General features: G+C 32.7%; 3 protein-coding genes across 3 annotated transcripts in view; 2 read left to right on the top strand and 1 right to left on the bottom strand.

Annotated features, from left to right (window-relative positions):
- Nucleotides 1–39: 39 nt before the first annotated feature.
- LOTGIDRAFT_184585 (hypothetical protein) lies at nt 40–1,935 on the top strand. The gene has a single exon (XM_009068331.1). It carries the CDS (start codon nt 181–183, stop codon nt 1,708–1,710), a length of 1,530 nt encoding a protein of 509 aa, XP_009066579.1. The 5' UTR covers nt 40–180; the 3' UTR covers nt 1,711–1,935.
- A 592-nt stretch (nt 1,936–2,527) lies between these two features.
- On the bottom strand, nt 2,528–15,239 carry LOTGIDRAFT_184582 (hypothetical protein). Its single transcript, XM_009068330.1, has 9 exons — nt 15,015–15,239; nt 9,985–10,049; nt 6,533–6,656; nt 6,084–6,374; nt 5,821–5,886; nt 4,688–4,898; nt 3,670–3,847; nt 3,189–3,373; nt 2,528–3,025 (listed from the first exon to the last, which is right to left on the bottom strand). The coding sequence occupies exons 2-9, from the start codon at nt 10,047–10,049 to the stop codon at nt 2,868–2,870; spliced, it is 1,278 nt and encodes a 425-aa protein (XP_009066578.1). The 5' UTR covers nt 15,015–15,239; the 3' UTR covers nt 2,528–2,867.
- Nucleotides 15,240–20,655: 5,416 nt separating this feature from the next.
- The window catches only part of LOTGIDRAFT_177660 (hypothetical protein), a gene marked incomplete at both ends in the record, with an annotated part of 5,077 nt that continues 4,376 nt past the window's right edge, over nt 20,656–21,356 (top strand). Inside the window, one exon of the mRNA XM_009068329.1 lies at nt 20,656–20,673. Within this exon, the coding sequence (XP_009066577.1) occupies nt 20,656–20,673 (18 nt within the window). The remainder of the gene's footprint in view (nt 20,674–21,356) is intronic.

The raw sequence follows: 21,356 nt of genomic DNA, 5'->3' as shown, positions 1-21,356 counted from the left end.
TTGACCTTACATTAATACATAAACAGACGCCAGCGCCACCTTTTCATTCATAGAAAGCATGGTAGTAGTTGAATGTCATAATGTACTATAATGATGTAGTCAACAAAATTCGATTATCTTTACAAGCTATATTTGAAGCAAAATCTACACAAAGACTTTTTTGGTGAAATAATATCATAAATGAACGTTATGTTCAAGTGTATTCATAGATACATTGTAGTGAAGTGCCCATGTAGGCCTAGATCCGAGTTGGGTATTCAGAAGTGGAGCAGACAGTTTTCTGTCAGCAATGCGGGTAAAAATGCCAGAACAAGTGGGCGAAGTAATTTTAGATTATCAAGAAATAGAGGAATAGATGACAACCAGTCTCCAAGATTATCACCACATCAAGTAACTACTATACTAAGAGTCAATGAAACTTCTGAGGTTGTTGAATCGGGACCAATCCGTGCATTTGAAACCAACCAACTGCCTTCAAACCACCCAATTGAGGATAGGAGATGTGAAGCCAAACTCCCTATTGATGGAGATAAATATTTATTTGCTGTTCATGATGGACATGCTGGATGTGCATGTGCTCAATCACTGAATGAAAGATTGTTCAATTATTTAGCTGTGGCATTATCACCACCAGAGATAGTTGAAAAGGTAAAAAATGGGGAAATAGATCTGACTACCGAGCTTTTACATTGGTACAATGGAGGTATAAAGTATAAACATGAACAACTCAAAGAACTCTATGATAAAAGCTTGAAAAAATTTGCTAGAGAAACATTAACTGTTTTTAGTGATGACACTTTTAGACGTGAAGCTCTGGCCAATGCTTTTATGAGATTAGATGAGGACATCTCTACTGAAGCTTTACCAAATGCATCAAATCCAGTTTTAAGTTCTGAAACACTTACAGTTGCTTTTGCTGGCTCAGTTTCGTGTGTTGCCTATGTTGATGGTATTGATTTGTTTATTGCTAATACAGGTGATTGTCGTGCTGTCTTGGGCGTGCATAAAATGGATGACCATTGGGAAGCCATTCCGTTATCAACTCCACATGATGGTAACAACGAAGAAGAAGTAAATAGAATTCTTAATAGGCATCCAAATGAATCAAACAATATTTTTAAAAATGGAAGACTGTTTGGTGATCTTGCACCATTAAGAGCATTTGGAGACGTCAGATATAAGTGGGACGCTAAAGATTTGAAACATATAGTGAATACCAGCAAGTATCCACATTCCTTCATCAGTATTTATGGTGATAGATTAGTCCCAAATAATTATAATACTCCTCCATATTTAACAGCTGAACCTGAAATTACTCATCACAAGCTAACACCCAAGGACAAATTCCTGGTTTTAGCATCAGATGGATTGTGGGATATGGTTTCTCCCGAGAAAGTTGTCCAGTTAGTAGCAGGTCATATGGATGGCCGTCAAGTATTAGTTCATTTTACATTGCCTCGAGAAAATATGACATTAGGAGAAATAAATAAGATTCTGACACAACGTAAAAAAGGACTTGCTAATAAAAATGTGGACGAGAATGTGGCAACTCATTTGATTAGAAATGCCATCGGCCAAGACCATGGTCAGTTATCAGCACAATTAACCTTGCCAAATAGTATCTCAAGATTTTATCGTGATGACATTACAGTCACTGTTATTTATTTTAATTCTGAATATATCATGGACTATTCTACCAGCAATCATTGATTTGTTATTTTCAGTTAAGCTTAAGAAAAACTATAAATGCTGTGCACAAAGAAATTGTTATAATAACTACTTGTCTCCTGTAGGTGTTGTAAATTGATGTTATAAATTAAAGTGCTATATTGTTGTTTGCATTTGAAGGTTTAGATAATATGTAAATATTGTTTTAATTGGCTGTTATTCATTTTAATAGTTTTATTATTATTAAATAGTAATATTGTTGTTATTAGATACAAAGCGTTTCGAACTTTGAGCCCCACCCCTCTTTAATAGCATTAACTAAAATAGGAATGAACAAAACCTCAACTGTTTCAGAACAGGTATTTATCTTGGGCTCTTATTTCATAACACCCTGGGTAAGCCTATATTTATGTTTTCTGCCAACATATTCAAGCATTGGTATGCAAGGATGGTCTTAATAATTGGTGTCAATATATAGGTTTGAGTTTGAGCTTACTGCTTATCAATTGTTTTAAATGGCACATTTTGCTTATTTTAAAAAAAATTAAAATATTTGTTTGCATTCCTAAAGTTATGTGGGAATTGTTTTTCCTGTATCTTACTGGACTAAGGGAATTTGCAACCGCATGATTACAGAAACAGGGCAACTGAAATAACTTTAAATACGCTGCCTTTGAAAAGAGGAAGTCAGATTTTCGTATCAACATTGGGAATAGAATGCTGCTCAGTTTGTGGAAACTAACAAACATTGGCAAAGGTGAGTCAAATGTGCACTGCTGAAAAGTATAAGTCTATAAACAATAGTTCTGTCAAGGGAACAGAAAATGAATCACCAGTACCATTAAAGACAATTGATCTTCAATACATTCTAATAACTTTTATGTACAACCTTTAATATACAAAATAAAATAACACCATCACATCTTGATTACTATCCTATTCAATTTGTACATTCAACATTTTGATGACATTAAAAAAAAAATAACAATATGAATCTTAAGTATTAAAATTAGCTGATAATAAGAAAACAAATACAACTATTATTTTCTTCCTTTTTTCGTCCCATGGAAATGAACAAAGGCCAGTAAAAATCACTTTGGTCATAAATATAACTACTATTGATGTAAAGCCCTGGATATTTTGAAAGTAAAATTATTTTCCAGATATATTTTAAACTCTTTAAACTGGAATAATGAGGTCTATAAAACTGGTTGTGACATTGCTGAAGAAAATCCTGAAGCATAAGACGCTTGGAGAGCTTGTGATGATGGTACAATTAATTGATTAGCACGTACAGATTCAGGAAACAACGCATGATAATTAGGTACTGGTACATAAGCTGCTGTTATGATGCGACCTGAAAAAAAACAAAACATACCTCAGCTTTGGTCATTCATAAACATTTCATTTAAGATTTTATATTTCAATAGGGTTCATTAGGTGATAATTCCAAATCAGTTTTTACAAATTGCAAAGGTTCTCATAGATTGAACCATGCTTATAATCACACATAAATATACCTGCAAAATATCTTCCATGTAAAGCATTAACTGAAGCTACAGCTGCAGCGATGGTAGGATTTTTAACATAAACGTTGCCTTGTCGAGAAGCTTTATCAACAAATATATGTAATACACCACCATGTTTACTACATTCCTCAATAACATCATCTCGTATCTCTTGATCCCAATTCAATCTAGTTTCCCTACAAAAAAAACCAACAACATTTCTCTTGATCATCAAGTTGAAACACCAAGGCTTGAACTGGATATTGCATCCTACTTTTGTTCACCTTATAATAGAAATTTATTTAACAGTTAGGGCCTTGATTTTTCATCTTATTTAAATCACGTCTTGGATGATATGAGCCACCAAATAAATGGTTTTTGGCACCTACATCTTGTAGCCACATTCAAACAAAATCTGTTGCATGACATTTTGTCAAAACCTGTTAAGAATTGTGCCTTCTTAAGAGTTTCAATAAACTTAAGTCAAACTTACGTCAATGGATCAAACATATTGGACAACATAAAACACTGTGTAGCTATTGGAGGAGCTGACTGAGCTGCTTGAGGTAATGTTGAAGAAGGCATTCCACTTGGCATCATTGGAGGGACACCAGGTACTCCAGCCTGAGTCAAAGCATTGGCAGCATATTGAGGAATCTGAAAACCAGTTCCTACAAAAGAGGTTGAAAAAAATATATATACAAATAGTCATTTAGCTTAAAGAAAACAAGTGGTTGCCTAGCAAGATACGCCCACTTTCCTGATACATTTTCAGTATATCAAGGGCAGTCACCTATCTGTGTCAAATCATACCAAAAATTCTAATTATTGCAAGATATTGTTGATTTAAACACACATTTTTTAATAAAATTCTGACATAAAATGTAACCTCTATCACTAACAAATTTTGATGTATTTTTACAAAGTCATGGGCAATAACTCAAATTCCGTTGATTGAAAAATTGTCAAATTTAATCTTTATAATGATAACACCAAATTTCATTTAAATTGGATAAAAACTATACTCTCCATTGTGTTCACAAGTAAATTTTGACGCGTTTTTCATAAATCAAGGGCAACTCAAAAACCATTCATCGAAAGATAGCCAAATTCTTACTTGTCCAAGATCTCATCATTATAAATATTCACATCAAATTTCATTGAAATTGGATGAAAACTGTCCGAGGTACTGATTAAGATTTTTATCTAAGAACTAGTTGTATATAAAAATCAAAACATCAGTCACTCAGGTATATTTCTCTTACATGCTAATGACTCAAGCACCCTCGATATACAACCGGTAAAGTTGCTGATTTAAAACATACTATCAGATCATATAGTAAGTATAAAATCACAAGGGTGGATCTAAGGAGCATGTGTTGACATGAATGGCACATTTTCTGTCAATATATGACACAAAACAGATATAACGTATTTTCTTATTAAGCTGTAATATGTGAGAACATATTATCTAAACTACTGCTTTGGAAAGATAAGTTCTTTAAGTTTACCTTCAGCTAATTTAGCCATAAGTTGTAATCTTCCTGTAGCACCTAAATCTATACCAGATCTATCTATTTCTTCACCGTCAAGCATTGATCCTCCACTTGCTTGAATTTCAGCCATTCTCTCTGTAACATGTCCAACTTTCATTGGTCGACCAGCCAATTCAAATCCATTCAATTGTTCATAAGCTTTCTTGGCATCTTCAGCTTCTGGAAACTAAAAATTACAAACAATATATATATATATTCATATCCTGTAAAAATCAAAGATTCTAATCATATAAAATTTTCATTAGTAGGCTGCACTCAGCTGTGAGCATCTGTACAGTGCAGCCTCGTTTATCAGTACATTCCCGTTCCTGATAAAATCGTGCAGTTGAACGAAAATCTGGATAGTTGAAACATGGCATTCCATAACTAGAGTTATATTCCTTCCTATTAGGAAACCTGTCAAGTGTCATGAGAGACCTGTGTACTTTACAGGGCCAATACCTTGTGAAGAACTCTTGATTATTTACAATTTTAAAATTCATTTCATTATTAAAGCATGGTAATAACATCATTCCTTAGAATTAGGATTTATAACCATAAATTACCGTGCCATATCTTTGTAGCAATTGTTTGATTGAATTCGGATACGAATGAACGAAAAATTTAATTCAAGTATTACTGAACGAAAGATAGCTTACACGTGATCATTAAATAAACTGCATATTCTCAAATAATGATTTATTAAACACCGATCAACTAGTCATCCTGAATAATACTAATCTGGAAGCCAGTTTCGCTTATCTATAAACACAAATTTCCATGCTGTAAATTCGTATGGATAACGTTTGATGCGTTCTGTAGCAATTATATGATGAGGTTTTATTAAACACCAATCACGTGCCATAAATACCGCTAATCTGGAAAACCAGTTGGAAGAACTCAGTGACACGCGACTAGATGATTAATACTAATTACCATAGAATTTGATAATCGGTATATATTGTAAAAAGCGTTATGTCAAAATTTGTTTAAGTTGGTTTTTGAATCATATACCTACAAACCAAGTTGGTTAAAACTGAATTTGATTCAGTGTTTTCATATGCGAGATCAAAGGTTAAAATGTTGTATTCCACATTAAACCAGCTTACCGTCACAAAACCATAGCCCTGAGATCTTCCACTTTCATGATCTTTAATCAACTTTATATCATCTATCTGGAAATGAACACAAATTTAATTTATGACCTTTAGCATGTAAGAGTTACTATTTTTTACAATAAACAAAATATGTAGCTCTTGTATTTTATGAAATAAAATAACTAATCTTACTAATATTTACTATTATGATACTTTAGTTAGTCCAAAAATTAAAATACCTAACTAAATAAAGATTGAAAAATATATAAATTTACCTTCCCAAACGGAGAAAAAATTCCCCTCAACATTTCCTCTGTTATATTATAATGAAGAGAGCCAACATACAATCTCATAGGACCTTTTGCACTTTTAGGTAGAATATGAGTTGGCATGGCTGTTCTGTTTTTCTCAGCTTGAGAAGCTTGAACAATGATTGGTACACCCAGTAATTTCTGTCCTGATAAACCTATAGCTAGGGGAACTGAATCAGCTTGCTGGAACTCAATGTAAGCAATTCCTTTAGATCTTCTGGTTTTATTGTCTGTTATTAATCTTACATCTCGTACCTGAAACCATAAAAAAATACTAGATATCTCAGCTTAAAAAAAAAATTACTTATGGTTCAATACTTTGAAAAAGGCCATAATGGAATCTCTGTATGCAGGTGTAAAACACATTTTTTATACATTACTTCAGATATATGGTTACATTTTAAAAATATTACCTTTCCCACAGATGAAAAGAATTCTTCTAAATCTCTTGGTCTAATTCTGGCAGAAAGTTGCATACAGAAAACTGTTCTGGCATCTTTTTCTTCTGGTGATAATTCCGGTGTTGGTGCAGTATTGCTGAAATACAATATTGATAATTACAAACCAGTCAAAAGCATTGTATTGTATTTCTTGACAAATATTCATGCCAGCAGATTTTCAAGAAATTCCTTACTCAATGGTTAGAGTATCAAAAGATATATGATTATGGGTCTGAATGTTACCTTATTCTTATAGGACTTTTACTCATTTTTCTTTCTTCTCGTTTTTTATAGCTATCATACCGTCCACTATCATATCTATCGTGTCTCCTACTCTCATATCTGTCATGATGTCTGTCACGATAATCTCTTTTAGGACTTCTACTTCTTGACCTACTTTTCCTTCTTTCCTTACTTCTTTTCCTATCTCTATCTTTATCTCTGTCTCCTCGATCACGACTTCTACAATAAATATTAATTTAATTTAGGATATTAATATAAATTAGTTATCTACCTCTTAAACTGGAATTCATAAATTCTAAGTCGAAAACTGCCAGTGTTTCATGCAGTCGTTGAATGCTTTCATCTTTCATATACCAGAAAGAAGAATACAAAATTAAGCTATATGTATTTGAAGAGTGACATGCCAAATTTAATAGAACAAATCAGTTTAAAACAAAAATTGTATTGAGTACTACTTTAACAGTGAAAAAAATATTTGTCCAGTGTTGTCCTGCTGTTAGAAATGAATACTCCTTTAAGATAATCAGCACATTTCTGAAAAACCTTAAATTCTATCATTTTAAATATATGGTGGCTTTCTACCATCATATGTCAAACTATTGTGGCAGCACAGGTTGTTGCAGCATCATGACAATATATATTTGAAATTACCTTCTTTTATCTCTATTTCTGCTCCTTGAACGACTTCTACTTTTACTCTTCTTCCTGAAAATTTAAAAATAAATTAACATCAGGATTATACTTTTAAAAAATAAACAGTATAACATAAGTCTTCGAAGACAAGCAAAGTTGGAAATGGATAACATGTTCCTGAAGATTTTGAAGCATGTAAAGGTTTTATAAGTAGGCAACTTAATACCTACAAACTACGAATTCAATAGAAATACATTTTCATTTCATGCCATATTGGCCACATTAAATTCTCAAGATCTGACAAAGTTCAAAAGATTGTGCAGAAATTGTACAAAACTGAGGCCAACAAGCTTCACTTTTTTTTTTATTGATGCCTTCCAATATAATTTGAAAGAATTTTTAACAATCAATTGATAAAAAAAAACTTTAAAAGCATCATTTCAAGGCCATATTTGATCAACTAATCAACCAAAATATTTACAAATATTCTGGTTAATATTTTTCTTCAATTTTACTTATGATCTGGCAAAATGAATGAAGATGGAATTTTAATTAAAAGAGTATAAGAATCTTAATGGTGGAATTTCAATACCTACTAAAAATATACAACAACCCATACTTTCAGTAAGCCATATGACCCGTAAAAAAATATATGTATTCCAATATATATTGAATTGTCTTGACTGGAGACCATGTAAATTTAGACTACCAGACCTAGATAATCAAATATTCATCGATGGCAAACTAAGGAAAGCAACCTAGCTCTCAGATCTTTGAACCAACTGAATTTTGGCTCACATACCTTTCAAAAGCAATCACATTTACTTGGTTCATTCAATAATAATCTCATAAATCCCAAAGAGAACCTATAACAGTTTTAAATTTGAATATATAGTTATAAGCACAAATTACATTGAACAAATTTAGAAAACAAGTCTTTAGTCAGCCACAAAAGTTTTCTTTTTTAATCCACAGCCTAAAATAGAAACGAAAGGAACAACTTTAGACAATCAGTTGAGTCCATTTTAACGTTATCTACAACTTACCAGTAACCATTAGAAAAGGACAAGATAACTTTTTCAGTTTTATTCCTTTAAAGTCGGAGCATTTCCTTACAACTGAAATATTAGTCATGACATCAACTGCATTGTGTACAATTATCCTAATTTTGCAGTTAAAATACATGGAAAATGTGAAGTTAGTTTTCCGACCTATGACAAAGAAACTATGTTGGACACAAAACCCACCTTGTTACTTTTGTGAAAAGAATTGCGAAGAGGTTTTCTAAACTTAATCTTGGACACTGATATCATGGATTTGGAACATTCCCACTTACAGTCAGAGTTGTCATTCTGCTAAAACTAAACGCTGTATTGTATGACTTCATCATTGCAAAAGCTGAAAATATCTTTTGCCTTGGCGATAGCTATGTCATAAATCATAAAACCCTTAGTGTTAATGTTATTACCAAAACCACAGGTATAATGCTCCTTTTTGATATCAGATTTAGAAAACCTCTTTAAAATCCCTTTAAATTTTAGATATGAATCTAAGTGAATTATACAGTTGATACTTACTTTTTACTTCTAGAGGAACTTCTTTCATATTTTTGATCATCTCTATCACGATCTTCTTCCTGTGATTCCAAAACAGCACATTATCAATAACACACGGCAGACAAAGGGGAAAAAGATAGATAAAATAAAAAATTAATATTTGGAATAAAGAGAATAAAGTTTTACAAGCCATTTAAGGAACAAAGAAAACCTTTCAAATCAATTTGGAATTTTTATTTGGACATCAAATTCTAAGATGTTTTAATAAAATATTTTGCACCAAATATTAATGGTTTATTAAGAATTTTCATAAAGAAAATTTGAAAGGTTTTCTTTACAATATTTCCTGTTTACAAAAAAAACAGAAAATAAACTTTTCAGATATTTTCACCTTCTGGACAGTTGTTATACAGTTCAGTGACCTTCATTTCTGTCCGATCATGTTGAGTTGTAATTGATGATAGATACCAACATTTAAAGCTTTACCCAGCATTCTTGAGGCCTACGACGAGATATTTTAGTTCAGGTTTAGTAACTGTTCATATTTTCAATTAAATGGCTATTTAACGTAATTATATTCATTTACATGGTATTTTAGTATTTGTACTGATTTGCATTTCATTTAAAATAGTTTTTAATTTTGTTGATGTATCACTTTTTTAACTATTTATTCTTCCTGCGGATTTAAATTCACAATTTCTATACCTTTCCAATTACAACATATGTGGTCAGGGACGGCAGTACACTTAAAACACTGATAGATCTACAGTAGAAAAGAAACGTAACCTTTTGTACTGATTTTTGTTTTTAAACATTCAGAACAAAAGAAAAGAAATATCTTTTACAATATATTTATAACATTCCCTTTGAAAGTTCAGTATATGGTTGCTTAAATGCTGAATGGCAGTTTCATTTCCCTCCATTTCGCTTGTGCAGCTAGTTACAGGAACAGGTCATGTCAGGATACTGATAATTTCAGAAATAAGATATCACAAAAAATTTACCTCTTTTCTGTATGGTGCTTCAAGCATGGCTTCTACATCAAAATCGTCAGACATCTAAAATAATGTAAAAAAAAGATTAACATCTTTAAAGATTTTCTTTAATGATATCAAGATTGATTTTTTTCTTTCTTAATTGCCTGCATTTATCAATTTACATGCTTTACACTTTTAACAATACATAATTATCCCTGATCTTTTATTGTTATTTGTTGAATAATTCTTCAATTTCAAGTTAAGTGAAAGTTCTTTCTATTTCCATATTCGGTACTGGCAATAGAATAGGCTCACCCGATTGGATTATAAAGCCAATCAGAGCCCTCGACAGAAAATCTGTAAACCACAAATAAGCCAGTTATAAGCATAATGTTTGTCAAAGGCTCAATTAATTAATTAATTAAGTACTCTCTAGCGCACAATCAAATCAAGCCACTGCATTGTGATACAAGAAAAGATTCCAATGAAGTCAAGGTATCAGGCAGTTCATAATATGTACTGCTCGGCTTTGTGCACCAAATTAAGTTTATCAAATAAGAAAACTAAAGCTTATCTTCACAGTTTACCATCGAAATTTATCTCTTTAAACATTTTTTTTAGGTGTTTAACTTTAAAGAGGCATTTTGTTTTAATTTCAATCTGTAGAACTGGGCTTATTAAGCGTCACAATAATGTCATAGAAATATATGTCCCGTGAATAGTTTTGATACAATATCTGCTCGTACAGTAAGAATGAAGCACAAGGGATTCAAAATCCTGGTTAACACTATTGTAACTGTTTGTAACTTGATTTTCGGAGCAAAGAAAAAAGTTTTTTGAATTTTGTACATTACTGAGAAATGGATTGGCAGCTATTCTTAGAATTTGCATGGACAAAAATATCAACATGGGCACACTTCAAAATTTGTTATTACAGAGAACAATTTTCAGACTAACAGTACAGTCAAGTAACCTAATTTTGTGCAAACCAAATATTGTGTGCCTTGTGTGACCTTGCTCTGCATTTGCATGTTTTGATAAACATGGGTTGTCTCTACAACGCCAAAAAAATTTTTTCGGATCATTTCAAAGCTATGTCAAATTTATTATCTATTTCTAATATATACTAAATGGCGGATTTAAATTATACCAAATATCACAATAATCTATCTGCCAAATTTCCATTTAATCTCAAGCTGTGATTGGAATTCCAAGAGTCGTCTGCTAGCAAGCCTGGAAATAAGGAATAGAAGGTCGCCTGTCAAAATGACAGGCTGATGGCATACCTCGCCTGTCAAATTTCAGAAGCCGCCTGTTAGTGGTGGACCTTCTTCCACAATATGCAATAGAGAACAAAGTCTATTCTCTTTCAATGAACACCTTGTTTCAGATTTCGTTCTTTTTAATTTGGAAAACAACTTTTCTAGTTTTGCATTGCTTACTGGAAAGGTAAGGAGAATTTCTATAAAGATTAAAATGTTTTTCCAGTTGCTCTTTGCTTTAGGAGAAGAAAAGATAACTTTCCAAGTTATTCTATATTCATTTCTGACTGGATTCAAGTAATTAATAACAAAATAAACTAAGTCATGCCACTCATAAAGCATTTCTGGGATGGGAATGTCAACACCATTGGCTACTAAAATTAGGTAGAAATGTTCCAGAAGTGAAACAATATCATCATCAGCAAATTCTTCTTTTTCACATTGAATCGCCAATGAATTCCAATTTTGAGTGTCCAATATTTTAGCTATTTTCTGGAACATAATATCATCCTCCCCTTCAAGTCTCTGTTGCAGATTTTTTAATGACATATCCACTAATTTTTCTTTGTCAGTTTTTATCTGTTCATATGCATTATCAAATTCTGTCTTATTGAATCTTACGTTTTGATACTCCACAAAATCATCACCTTTGAACAATTTTGAATCCAAGAATTTGAAACTAGCCATTTGATAGGTCTCTTTGTGTTTTAACTGTATGATTTTCTCTTTAGCTTGTCTAAGAGAATTCAAGGAAGATACAATGTCCAGATCTTCTCTTTGAAAGTTTTTTGACAACACAGATACAGGCATTAATAAATCAATGAACAAAGCAATTTGTAACAACATTTTAACTAATTTCCAATTTTTTTAGATAACCAATGAGTTTATCCCTATCTTTAGTGGATCCTTCTGAAGCCATAGTTTCCAAATGTTGTATAAAAACACCAAATTTATCTAACATAATATGCATTGCTGATAGCTTGAAACTAATCCATCTGGTTCCATTAGAGCGCTTAGGTTTAAATGTCCCTTCATCAAACTATGTTCTCTTTTAATATGTCAATCAAAGATTCAAGTTCCGATATTTTTTTTGATGATTTATGATAAAGAGCATAAACACGAAGAAGCATTTCGTCAATAGATTGAAAAAAAGTTTCTTTAAAGGCATATTTTAGGGCAAGTTCTAAACGGTGAGCAAAACAAATTCAGAGTATTGTTTCCTGTTAGTGTAGGCCACACCAAGATCCACGCCATGTTTTGATTCCAGTTCTACAATGGCTTCATACATTGTGAATGGTAGTTCATTCTTCCCGACAAAATAAGCTATTTCCATCTTTTTACATATTTGGGTTTTAATTTTATTAGTTAATCCAGAAAAACAATCTCCAATGGTTCGTTGGCTTTTATCGGAATACGTTCTAGAACCTGATAATGATATACTGGCACTGGTGCTATCAATGTTGGATGGATCACAATCTGTATTTATGATACCACCACTATTGGCATTTTGACGACAAAAAAGTTCATAAGACATCTTATGGCAACGGGAATAAGCATGGTCCTTCAGACTGCTCAATCTATGATTTTTAGAGCCAGTTATAAAATCCTGACGAAATTCTTTCATCTGTTTTATACGCGATAAAAACATCTGACATGTGCGGCAGCAAAATTCGAGGACGACTCCGTCTTTTTGGTGGACTTTGAGCCATAAATTTGGAAAAGTTTCAGCCAGTTGGCTCGTCTTCCATTTGTTGACGGTTTCCACAGTTACAGACCGTTTTTTGGTGTTTAATTTGGACATTTTCAATCCTAAAAAGGCGACAGTTTGACATTTTATTTCAACCATTACTAAGTATAGACCTGGCACGCGGTAAATTTTTACACAAGGAGCCTAGTCACCCTGAATTTACATTTAAAATTAAGCAATAGCAGCCTTTAATGAAACTTTGAATGTGACATGAGCAATGTCAATGTTGTTAACCTGAATGACCAATCGTTTGAGTTGTATGTTAAAATCATATTGCAATTTCCGACTAGTGCGTACGCGACTACCGAACCGTATTATGCTCACTGTTATATTCATAGACATCGCTATTTCGGTCAATGACCGATGTCCGGCGCTATTTCCAGGCTTGTCTGCTAGAATTTATTCCAGTGAACAAAATCATGTGACAAACTAGCAGATTCCATGTCAGCAGAAATATTTTATGGAACACAATGTGGTCCATATTCTTATGTTGTTTCAATGACATTTAGCAATAAATCACTATAATATATACTTATTATGTTTTACTTATCTTATTTTGTCAGTAACTATTTTTTTTATAAATCATTGTTCTTTGAAGGAATTGTCATTAGTTAGAATGATGTATTATTTTTCTTTTGTTGGTTACTCATGAAATATGGGTCAAAGTGAAGGATTCATTAAGAAAATCAAAACTAACCAATTATAATTTTTACAGAATATCAGAGGAAACATCTAAGACAACAAAATTTTCTTAATTTTGAAAAATTCAGTGATGAATCCTTATATTACAGTTAACTAACCTAATTTCGTGCTAACCTATTTTTCGTGCATTTCCGGAAATGATTAATAATTCACATGTGCAACCTCGCATGACCTCCGCATTGGCTTGTTTCGATAAACATGTGTTATCTCTACAATATCAGCTAGTAGAATGAATCCAGTAGTTTCAAGCAGGGTAAAATGTATTAATGTATACTTTGACAAATACAAAAATGGCGGATTTCACTTATTACCAAACGTCACAATTTTTTTTTTATCGGCCGAATTTCCTTATAATCCCAAGCTGTAAGCGGAATTCCAAGTGTCGTCTGCTAGAATGTAGTCCAACGAATGAAGTCACGTGATCAACTAGCAGATTCCGTGTCAGCAGAAAATTTCTATGGAACACAAAGTGGGCCATATTCTTATGTTGTTTCAGTGACTTTTAGCAATAAATCACACTACGTATCTTATTTTGTCAGTCACTATTTTTTTTAAAAATTTTGTTTTTTTTAACTATAGCGAAATTCATTGTTGAATCCTTATATGCACGAAAATAGGTTACACCACTATATTTACATTTCTACTATCTCCCCCTTCAATAAACCAGTTAGCCAAACCGGCGTTTATTTTCCAGTAACTGTAGTTTGTCACGTGACAATCAGGCATATGAATACATCGAAAACAAAAACAAGGATTGACCCAAGTTTTTTACCTAGAGTCTAATCTAATTTTACAATTTATTTAAATTTACAATTGTTGTTAATATTTCAATGGAATAATAAATATTTGATAATTCATCCAAATAAGACTGTCTATTTATAGAACTATATTGTTAGGGGCGGGTCAGTGAACTTGATTGACAGATATCGGTGAATTAAGCAACAAGTTTCGGGTATTTTTACAATTACAAAATAGAACATTTTAGCGTATTTTATCACAAAAGATAAACCAATGTAAATATAAGGAATGAATGTGGATCTTGTTATCATTATCGGGAAATAAACGCTGGTTTATCATGTGACAAGACGTACATGACCCGGTCATTTAATTTTGAATAGGCCTAGGGCCTACTAGTGAAAAGAATCAATGCAGTCAAGCAGTAGATTTAACTGAGATTTGTGTTTTAGTAGAAAAACTAATTTAAGTAATTCTAGTTAAGGCTATTCGTAACTGTTTTAAAGCGGTAATTCAAATTGAATTATTAATTACAGTCAAGTAACCTAATTTCGTGAAAACCTATTATTCATGGATTTCCGGAAAGGATTAATAATTTACATGTAGTCCAACAAATAAAGTCAAGTGATCAACTAGCAATCAACTAACAGATTCCGTGTCAGCAGAAAATTTCTATGGAACACAAAGTGAGCCATATTCTTATGTTGTTTCAGTGACTTTTAGCAATAAACCACGCGACATATCTTATTTTGTCAGTCACTATTTTTTTTTAAATCGTGGTTCTTTGAAGGAATTGTCACTAGTTATAATGAATTGATATTAAAGATAAATACTAAGAGAAGTTAATTATACCACCCGGTATCCATACAACGTGTTTTTCTAGACAAAGTGAAGGATTCATAAACAAAATCGAAATAAACTAATATTAATTATTTTGTAGAATATCTGAGGAAACATCTAAGACATAAATAAAAACTAGAACTGTTCTAATAACAGTACTGATGCAGGGCGGGTTACAACATTCAGGTATAAGACGGTCTATTGCAATTACATTGATGTAAATACCTTTCTGCATCTCTAAATGCAAATGTCCAAAAGTGCTTGGAGTTTAAAGTATATTGACTAGGAATAAAAGAATGTTTGTCAATTAATAAAGACCAAGTTTGATGAAATCCGGATAAGAAATAAGAAATGTGGCAATGCGCGTGCGCACATTACAAATTGGATATTTCCATCTAATTTGTAATTGGATTATACACATACCTAGCATGTTTGATTAAATTTGGATAAGAAATGAGAATGTTGGTAATGCGCATGCGCACAACAAAAATTCAATATTTCCATCAAATTTAGAATTGGATTATATACATACATACCAAGTTTGGTGAAATTCGGATAAGAAATAAGAAAGTAGGTAATGCGCATGCGCAAAACAAATATTCAATATTTTCATCAAATTTAGAATTGGATTATACACATACATACCAATTTTGGTGAAATTCGGATAAGAAATAAGAAAGTTGGTAAATTAAGTGGGGGTATCCCTTTAATGTGCTTCTGTAAGATCAACTTACAGTATAGCATGGTTCAATCCACCCAGAGCTTATTTATATACCACAACTGGCCATAAAACAGTCATATAAAACAAATATAAAACGGAGGGTATCTTTAAACAACTAAAACTTTGATTTCTATTGGGGTTGACAGCCAGGTTAATCTAATTAGCCTATTTATCTAATAATAGCGCCATGTTAAGTGAATGGAGTTTTGAATTTTCATGTAAGGTATGCATGTATTTTATCTATGGAAAGCTCAGAATCTCTCCATTACAAAATCGAAAGAATTATTGCCATATCTCCATTAGGGACCGAGATATAGCACTTTAAAGGCTCAAAATGGTCCATATTTAGACCCCTATAAAAAGGGAAAGAGTTGTCTGACCCCAAAGGTCAAAAGGTCATCAGATAGACAAGGTCACAAATTATCATCACAGTTAATATGAAGGTCATCAAAGGTCAAGGTCACAAGATATAAGACTTCAAACTATGAAAAAAAAAACATCCGTTCGTATAAAAAAGGCAAAACCGAAAATCAAAATTTTGCTTCCCGCGAATTTTAGACAAACATTTATAGTATCGTTTGACACAAAAATGACACAAATCGGTTAAAAAATGGCCTCTGAATAGGAATTTTCGCAAAATGAAGCAAACCAAAATGGCAGCCTAATTATTACTTCCGGTAAGTATTTTTTTTTTTGTAGTTTAATAGGTTTGTATTAATAACACTAATATCATGCATATGTTAGTTTGGGCATAACTCAATTCCAATGGAATGACGTCACCGGAAGTACTAACTTCGAAACCGGAAGTGATGCAAAAATTTTGAATGCGTTTTTTTATTCCCCCATGCTGGCTGTCTACACTATATAAGTTTCAAATCTGTCCGACAAATACCAACCGAAATAGCATATTTCGATTAATTTCTAATTTGCGAAAATCAAATTTTTTCGACTGCCATCATATGTCCATTGTTATAAGAAGTAGAATAAAGGAAACCCGAGCAAAATCGGTCGATCATTACGCCCACTAGAGCCCACTTTCTGTTTGTTGCTAACGTCGCTTCATGTTGCTCAGAAAAATTTCGTTTTACATTCAGTACGCAGTTAGCCACGAGTTAGAAAGTGTGGCGAAATCCGTTTTTGCATACCTGTTGCTGTTTCCGAGAACTGAGCTCCCAGAGTGAAGGAAAAAAAAAAAAACTAGAACTGTTCTAATAACAGTACTGATGCAGGGCGGGTTACGACATTCAGGTACATACGAAGATGGTCTATTGCAATTATATTGATGTAAATACTTTTCTGCATCTCTAAATCTAAATATCCAAAAGTGCCTGGAGTTTAAAGTATATTGACTAAGAATAAAAGAATATTTGTCAATTAATAAAGACCAAGTTTGATGAAATCCAGATAAGAAATACAATTTTGGTAATGCGCATGCGCACATCAAAAATTTTTTATTTCCATCAAATTTAGAAATGGATTATACACATACCTAGCACGTTTGATTAAATTCGGATAAGAAATAAGAAAGTTGGTAATGCGTATGCGCACAACAAAATGTCAATATTTCCATCAAATTTAGAATTGGATTATACACATACATACCAAGTTTGGTGACATTCGGATAAGAAATAAGAAAGTTGGTAATGCGCATGCGCACAAAAAAAATTCAATATTTCCATCAATTTCAGAATTCGATTATACACATACAAACTAAGTTTGCTGAAATTCGGATAAGAAATAAGACAGTTGGTAATGCGCATGCGCACAACAAAAATTCAATATTTCCATCAAATTTAGAACTGGTTTATAGACATACATGCCAAGTTTGATAAAAATCGGATAAGAAATAAGAAAGTTGGTAACGCGCATGCGCACTAAGCAAATTCGATTATTCCATGAAATTTAGAATTTGATTATACACATACATACCAAGTTTGATGAAAATCGGATAATAAATAAGGAAGTTGGCACTGCGCATGCGCAATTCGCAAATTCGATAATTCCATCAAATTTAGAATTTGTTTATACACATACATACCAAGTTTGGTGAAAATCGGATAAGAAATAAGAAAGTTGGTAATGCGCATGCGCACTACTCAAATTCGATAATTCCATCAAATTTAGAATTGGATTATACACATACATACCAAGTTTGATGAAAATCGGATAAGAAATAAGAAAGTTGGTAATGCGCATGCGCACTACTCAAATTCGATAATTCCATCAAATTTAGAATTGGATTATACACATACATATCAAGTTTGATGAAAATCGGATAGTAAATAAGAAAGTTGGCAATGCGCAGGCGCACTACGCAAATTCGATAATTTCATCAAATTTAGAATTGGATTATACACATACATACCAAGTTTGATGAAAATCGGATAGTAACTAAGAAAGTTGGCAATGCGCAGGCGCACTACGCAAATTCGATAATTTCATCAAATTTAGAATTGGATTATACACATACATACCAAGTTTGATGAAAATCGGATAGTAAATAAGAAAGTTGGCAATGCGCAGGCGCACTACGCAAATTCGATAATTTCATCAAATTTAGAATTGGATTATACACATACATACCAAGTTTGATGAAAATTGGATAGTAAATAAGAAAGTTGGTAAATTAAGTGGAGGTATACCTTCAATACGCTGCCGTGCGCTTAAACTAAAGTATGACATGATTCAATCCACCTGAGAGCTTAATTTTATACCATAACTGGACAAAGATCATTTTTAAGAAATATAAAAGGGAGGGTATCTTTAAAACAACTTAAAATTTGATTTCTGTTGGGGTTGACAGCAAGGTTAATCTAATTAGCCGATTTATCTAATAATAGTCCCATGTTAAGTGAATGGAGTTTTGAATTTGCATGTAAGGTATGCATGTTATATATCTATGGAAAGCTGAGAATCTCTACATTACAAAATCGAAAGAATTATTGCCATATCTCTATTAGGGACCGAGATACAGCACTTTAAAGGCTCAAAATGGTCCATATTTAGATCCCTGTAAAATCGGAAATAGGTATCTGACCCCAAAGGTCAAAAGGTCATCAGATAGACAAGGTCACAAATTATCATCACAGTAAATATGAAGGTCATCAAAGGTCAAGGTCATGAGATATATGCCTTCAAACTTTGAAAAAAACAATCCGGTCGTACAGAAAAGGCAAAACAGAAAATCAAAATTATGCTTCCTATCATTTGTAGACAAACATTGAACAAATCGTTTGACACAAACGTTACGCAAATCGGATTAAAAATGAATTCTGGGAATCGATTTGGGCAAAAATGAGGCAAACCAATATGGCGAGAAACATGTTACTTCCGGTACGATTTTTTTTAATTTAAAAGGTTTGTATTAAGGCTGGTAATATAATGCATATGTCACTTCTGACATAAATCAATTCCACCGGAAGTGACGCCACCGGAAGTACTAACATCGAAACCGAAAGTAATGAAAAAATTTTGAATGTGTGCTTTTATTCCACTTTGCTGGCGGTCTACACTATGTAAGTTTCAAGTCAATCCGCCAAATAATAACCAAAATAGTATTTTTCGATTAATTTCGGCAAAAAAAAGTATGCAGCGAATTTTCGAAAATCAAAAATTTTTAACTGCTATCATTTGCCCTTTGTTACAAGAAATACAATGAAAGAAACCCGATCAAAATCGGTTGATAAACATGCCCTCTTGAGCCGATTTTCTGTTTGTTGCTAGCGTCGCTTCATGTTGCTCAGAAAATTTTCGTTTTACATTCATTCCACAATTCTCCACAGGTTAGAAAACATGGTGAAATCCGTTTTGCCGTACCCGTTGCCGTTTCCGAGAACTAAGATCCCGGGATGAAGAAAAAAAAAAAACAGTTAGAAAACAAAGCAGGGCGTTCATCGAACGCCCTGCAAAAAACAGCCGTTTTTTTAACTTTGACCAAATTCGGTGTTGAATCCTTATATCCACGAAAATAGGTTACACCACTGTATCAAATTTCGCGTCAACGAATTTGTTAAGACTGTAAGTAGAAAAATCACGTGACATTGTTTCTGAACTGAACACACGACATTAGGCCTATCGAAATCGCCCCCATTTATCACTATGATGATCCAGAACGAATAAATCATGTCATTGAACAAAATATTAGGGATAAATATAAACACCTTGTTGTTACTGCAAAACCTCTTATTTAGACACTAAAAGTAAAATGGACAAAGCTGCAACAACTTCCACACAGTTCCCTTCCTCAATGGTGTACTGAATGGGGGTCTCAATTTTCAAGAGCACGGAGAACCAAATGCGTTCGTGGTGATATTCAAATGGGAGGTTGCAAACCATAATCTCTGATATCGTACAAAAGTAGCTCTTTCTCTGTATCTAAGAAGGTAGCGGTTTGCTGTTTTTATTTTGATCTTTCTTAATATCAAGTAAAACATGGTTGGGTTTCATCCTTCCTATTTTTTACAATAATAATGAATAAACTAATGATGTCGTTCGAACAGAACATTTTTGGCCAATGACCATCAAGTATACTTTCGTTTGCGTGACGATTATGAAGCGGAAGTACTTTTAAGACAAATTAACCAGACGTAATTATTATCAACTAAACGCTGATTAATCTCTTGTTTCTGTTCAAAGAACTGAGTTGTTTGGTTTGTATGAAAGAAAACTGATAAAAAAAAAATGCTGATTAAAGTTAAGGTAATTATTGAGGATGGTTAGCCCAGAAAGTTGGGAGTTAAAAAAAAGATTGGCCAAGACACCTCTTCTTCTATTATACAGTGGTGTAACCTATTTTCGTGGATATAAGGATTCAACACCGAATTTCGTCAAAGTTAAAAAAACGAAAAAAATCTTTGATGTCTTAAATGTTTCCTCAGATATTCTACAAAATGATTAAAATTGGTTTGTTTCGATTTTTTTTATTAATCCTTCACTTTGACTCATATTTCATGAGCAACCAACTCGGTAACGGCGTCAGAATGCGTCACTTATTTTCGTGTACAATGTTTGATCTATAAATAAGTCTAGAAAAACACGTTGTATGGATACCGGGTGGTATAATTAACTTCTCTTAGTATTTATCTTTAATATCAATTCATTATAACTAGTGACAATTCCTTGAAAGAACCACGATTTAAAAAAAAATAGTGACTGACAAAATAAGATACGTAGCGTGATTTATTGCTAAAAGTCACTGAAATAACATAAGAATATGGTCCACTTTGTGTTCCATAGAAATTTTCTGCTAACACAGAATCCGCTAGTTGATCACGTGACTTCATTCGTTGGATTACATTCTAGCAGACGACACTTGGAATTCCGATTACCGCTTGGGATTATAAGGAAATTCGGCGGATAAAAAATGGTGACGTTTGGTAATA

This window comes from Lottia gigantea (assembly GCF_000327385.1).
Source record: "Lottia gigantea unplaced genomic scaffold LOTGIsca_9, whole genome shotgun sequence".
In the NCBI taxonomy this organism is placed as follows: Eukaryota; Metazoa; Mollusca; class Gastropoda; family Lottiidae; genus Lottia; species Lottia gigantea.
The sequence above is the reverse complement of the archived record's forward strand: the minus strand, read 5'-3'. Positions and strand labels throughout refer to the sequence as shown.

Coding starts and splice junctions, on each gene's coding strand:
- LOTGIDRAFT_184585 (XM_009068331.1), top strand. CDS start 181: ATGAACGTTATGTTCAAGTGTATTCATAGATACATTGTAGTGAAGTGC.
- LOTGIDRAFT_184582 (XM_009068330.1), bottom strand. CDS start 10,049: ATGTCTGACGATTTTGATGTAGAAGCCATGCTTGAAGCACCATACAGA. Junction 6,657..9,984: donor AGAAAAGAGGTAAATTTTTT/GTGATATCTTAT, acceptor ATTGTATTTCAG/CAATACTGCACCAACACCGG. Junction 5,887..6,083: donor TTTTTTCTCCGTTTGGGAAG/GTAAATTTATAT, acceptor GTTCATTTCCAG/ATAGATGATATAAAGTTGAT.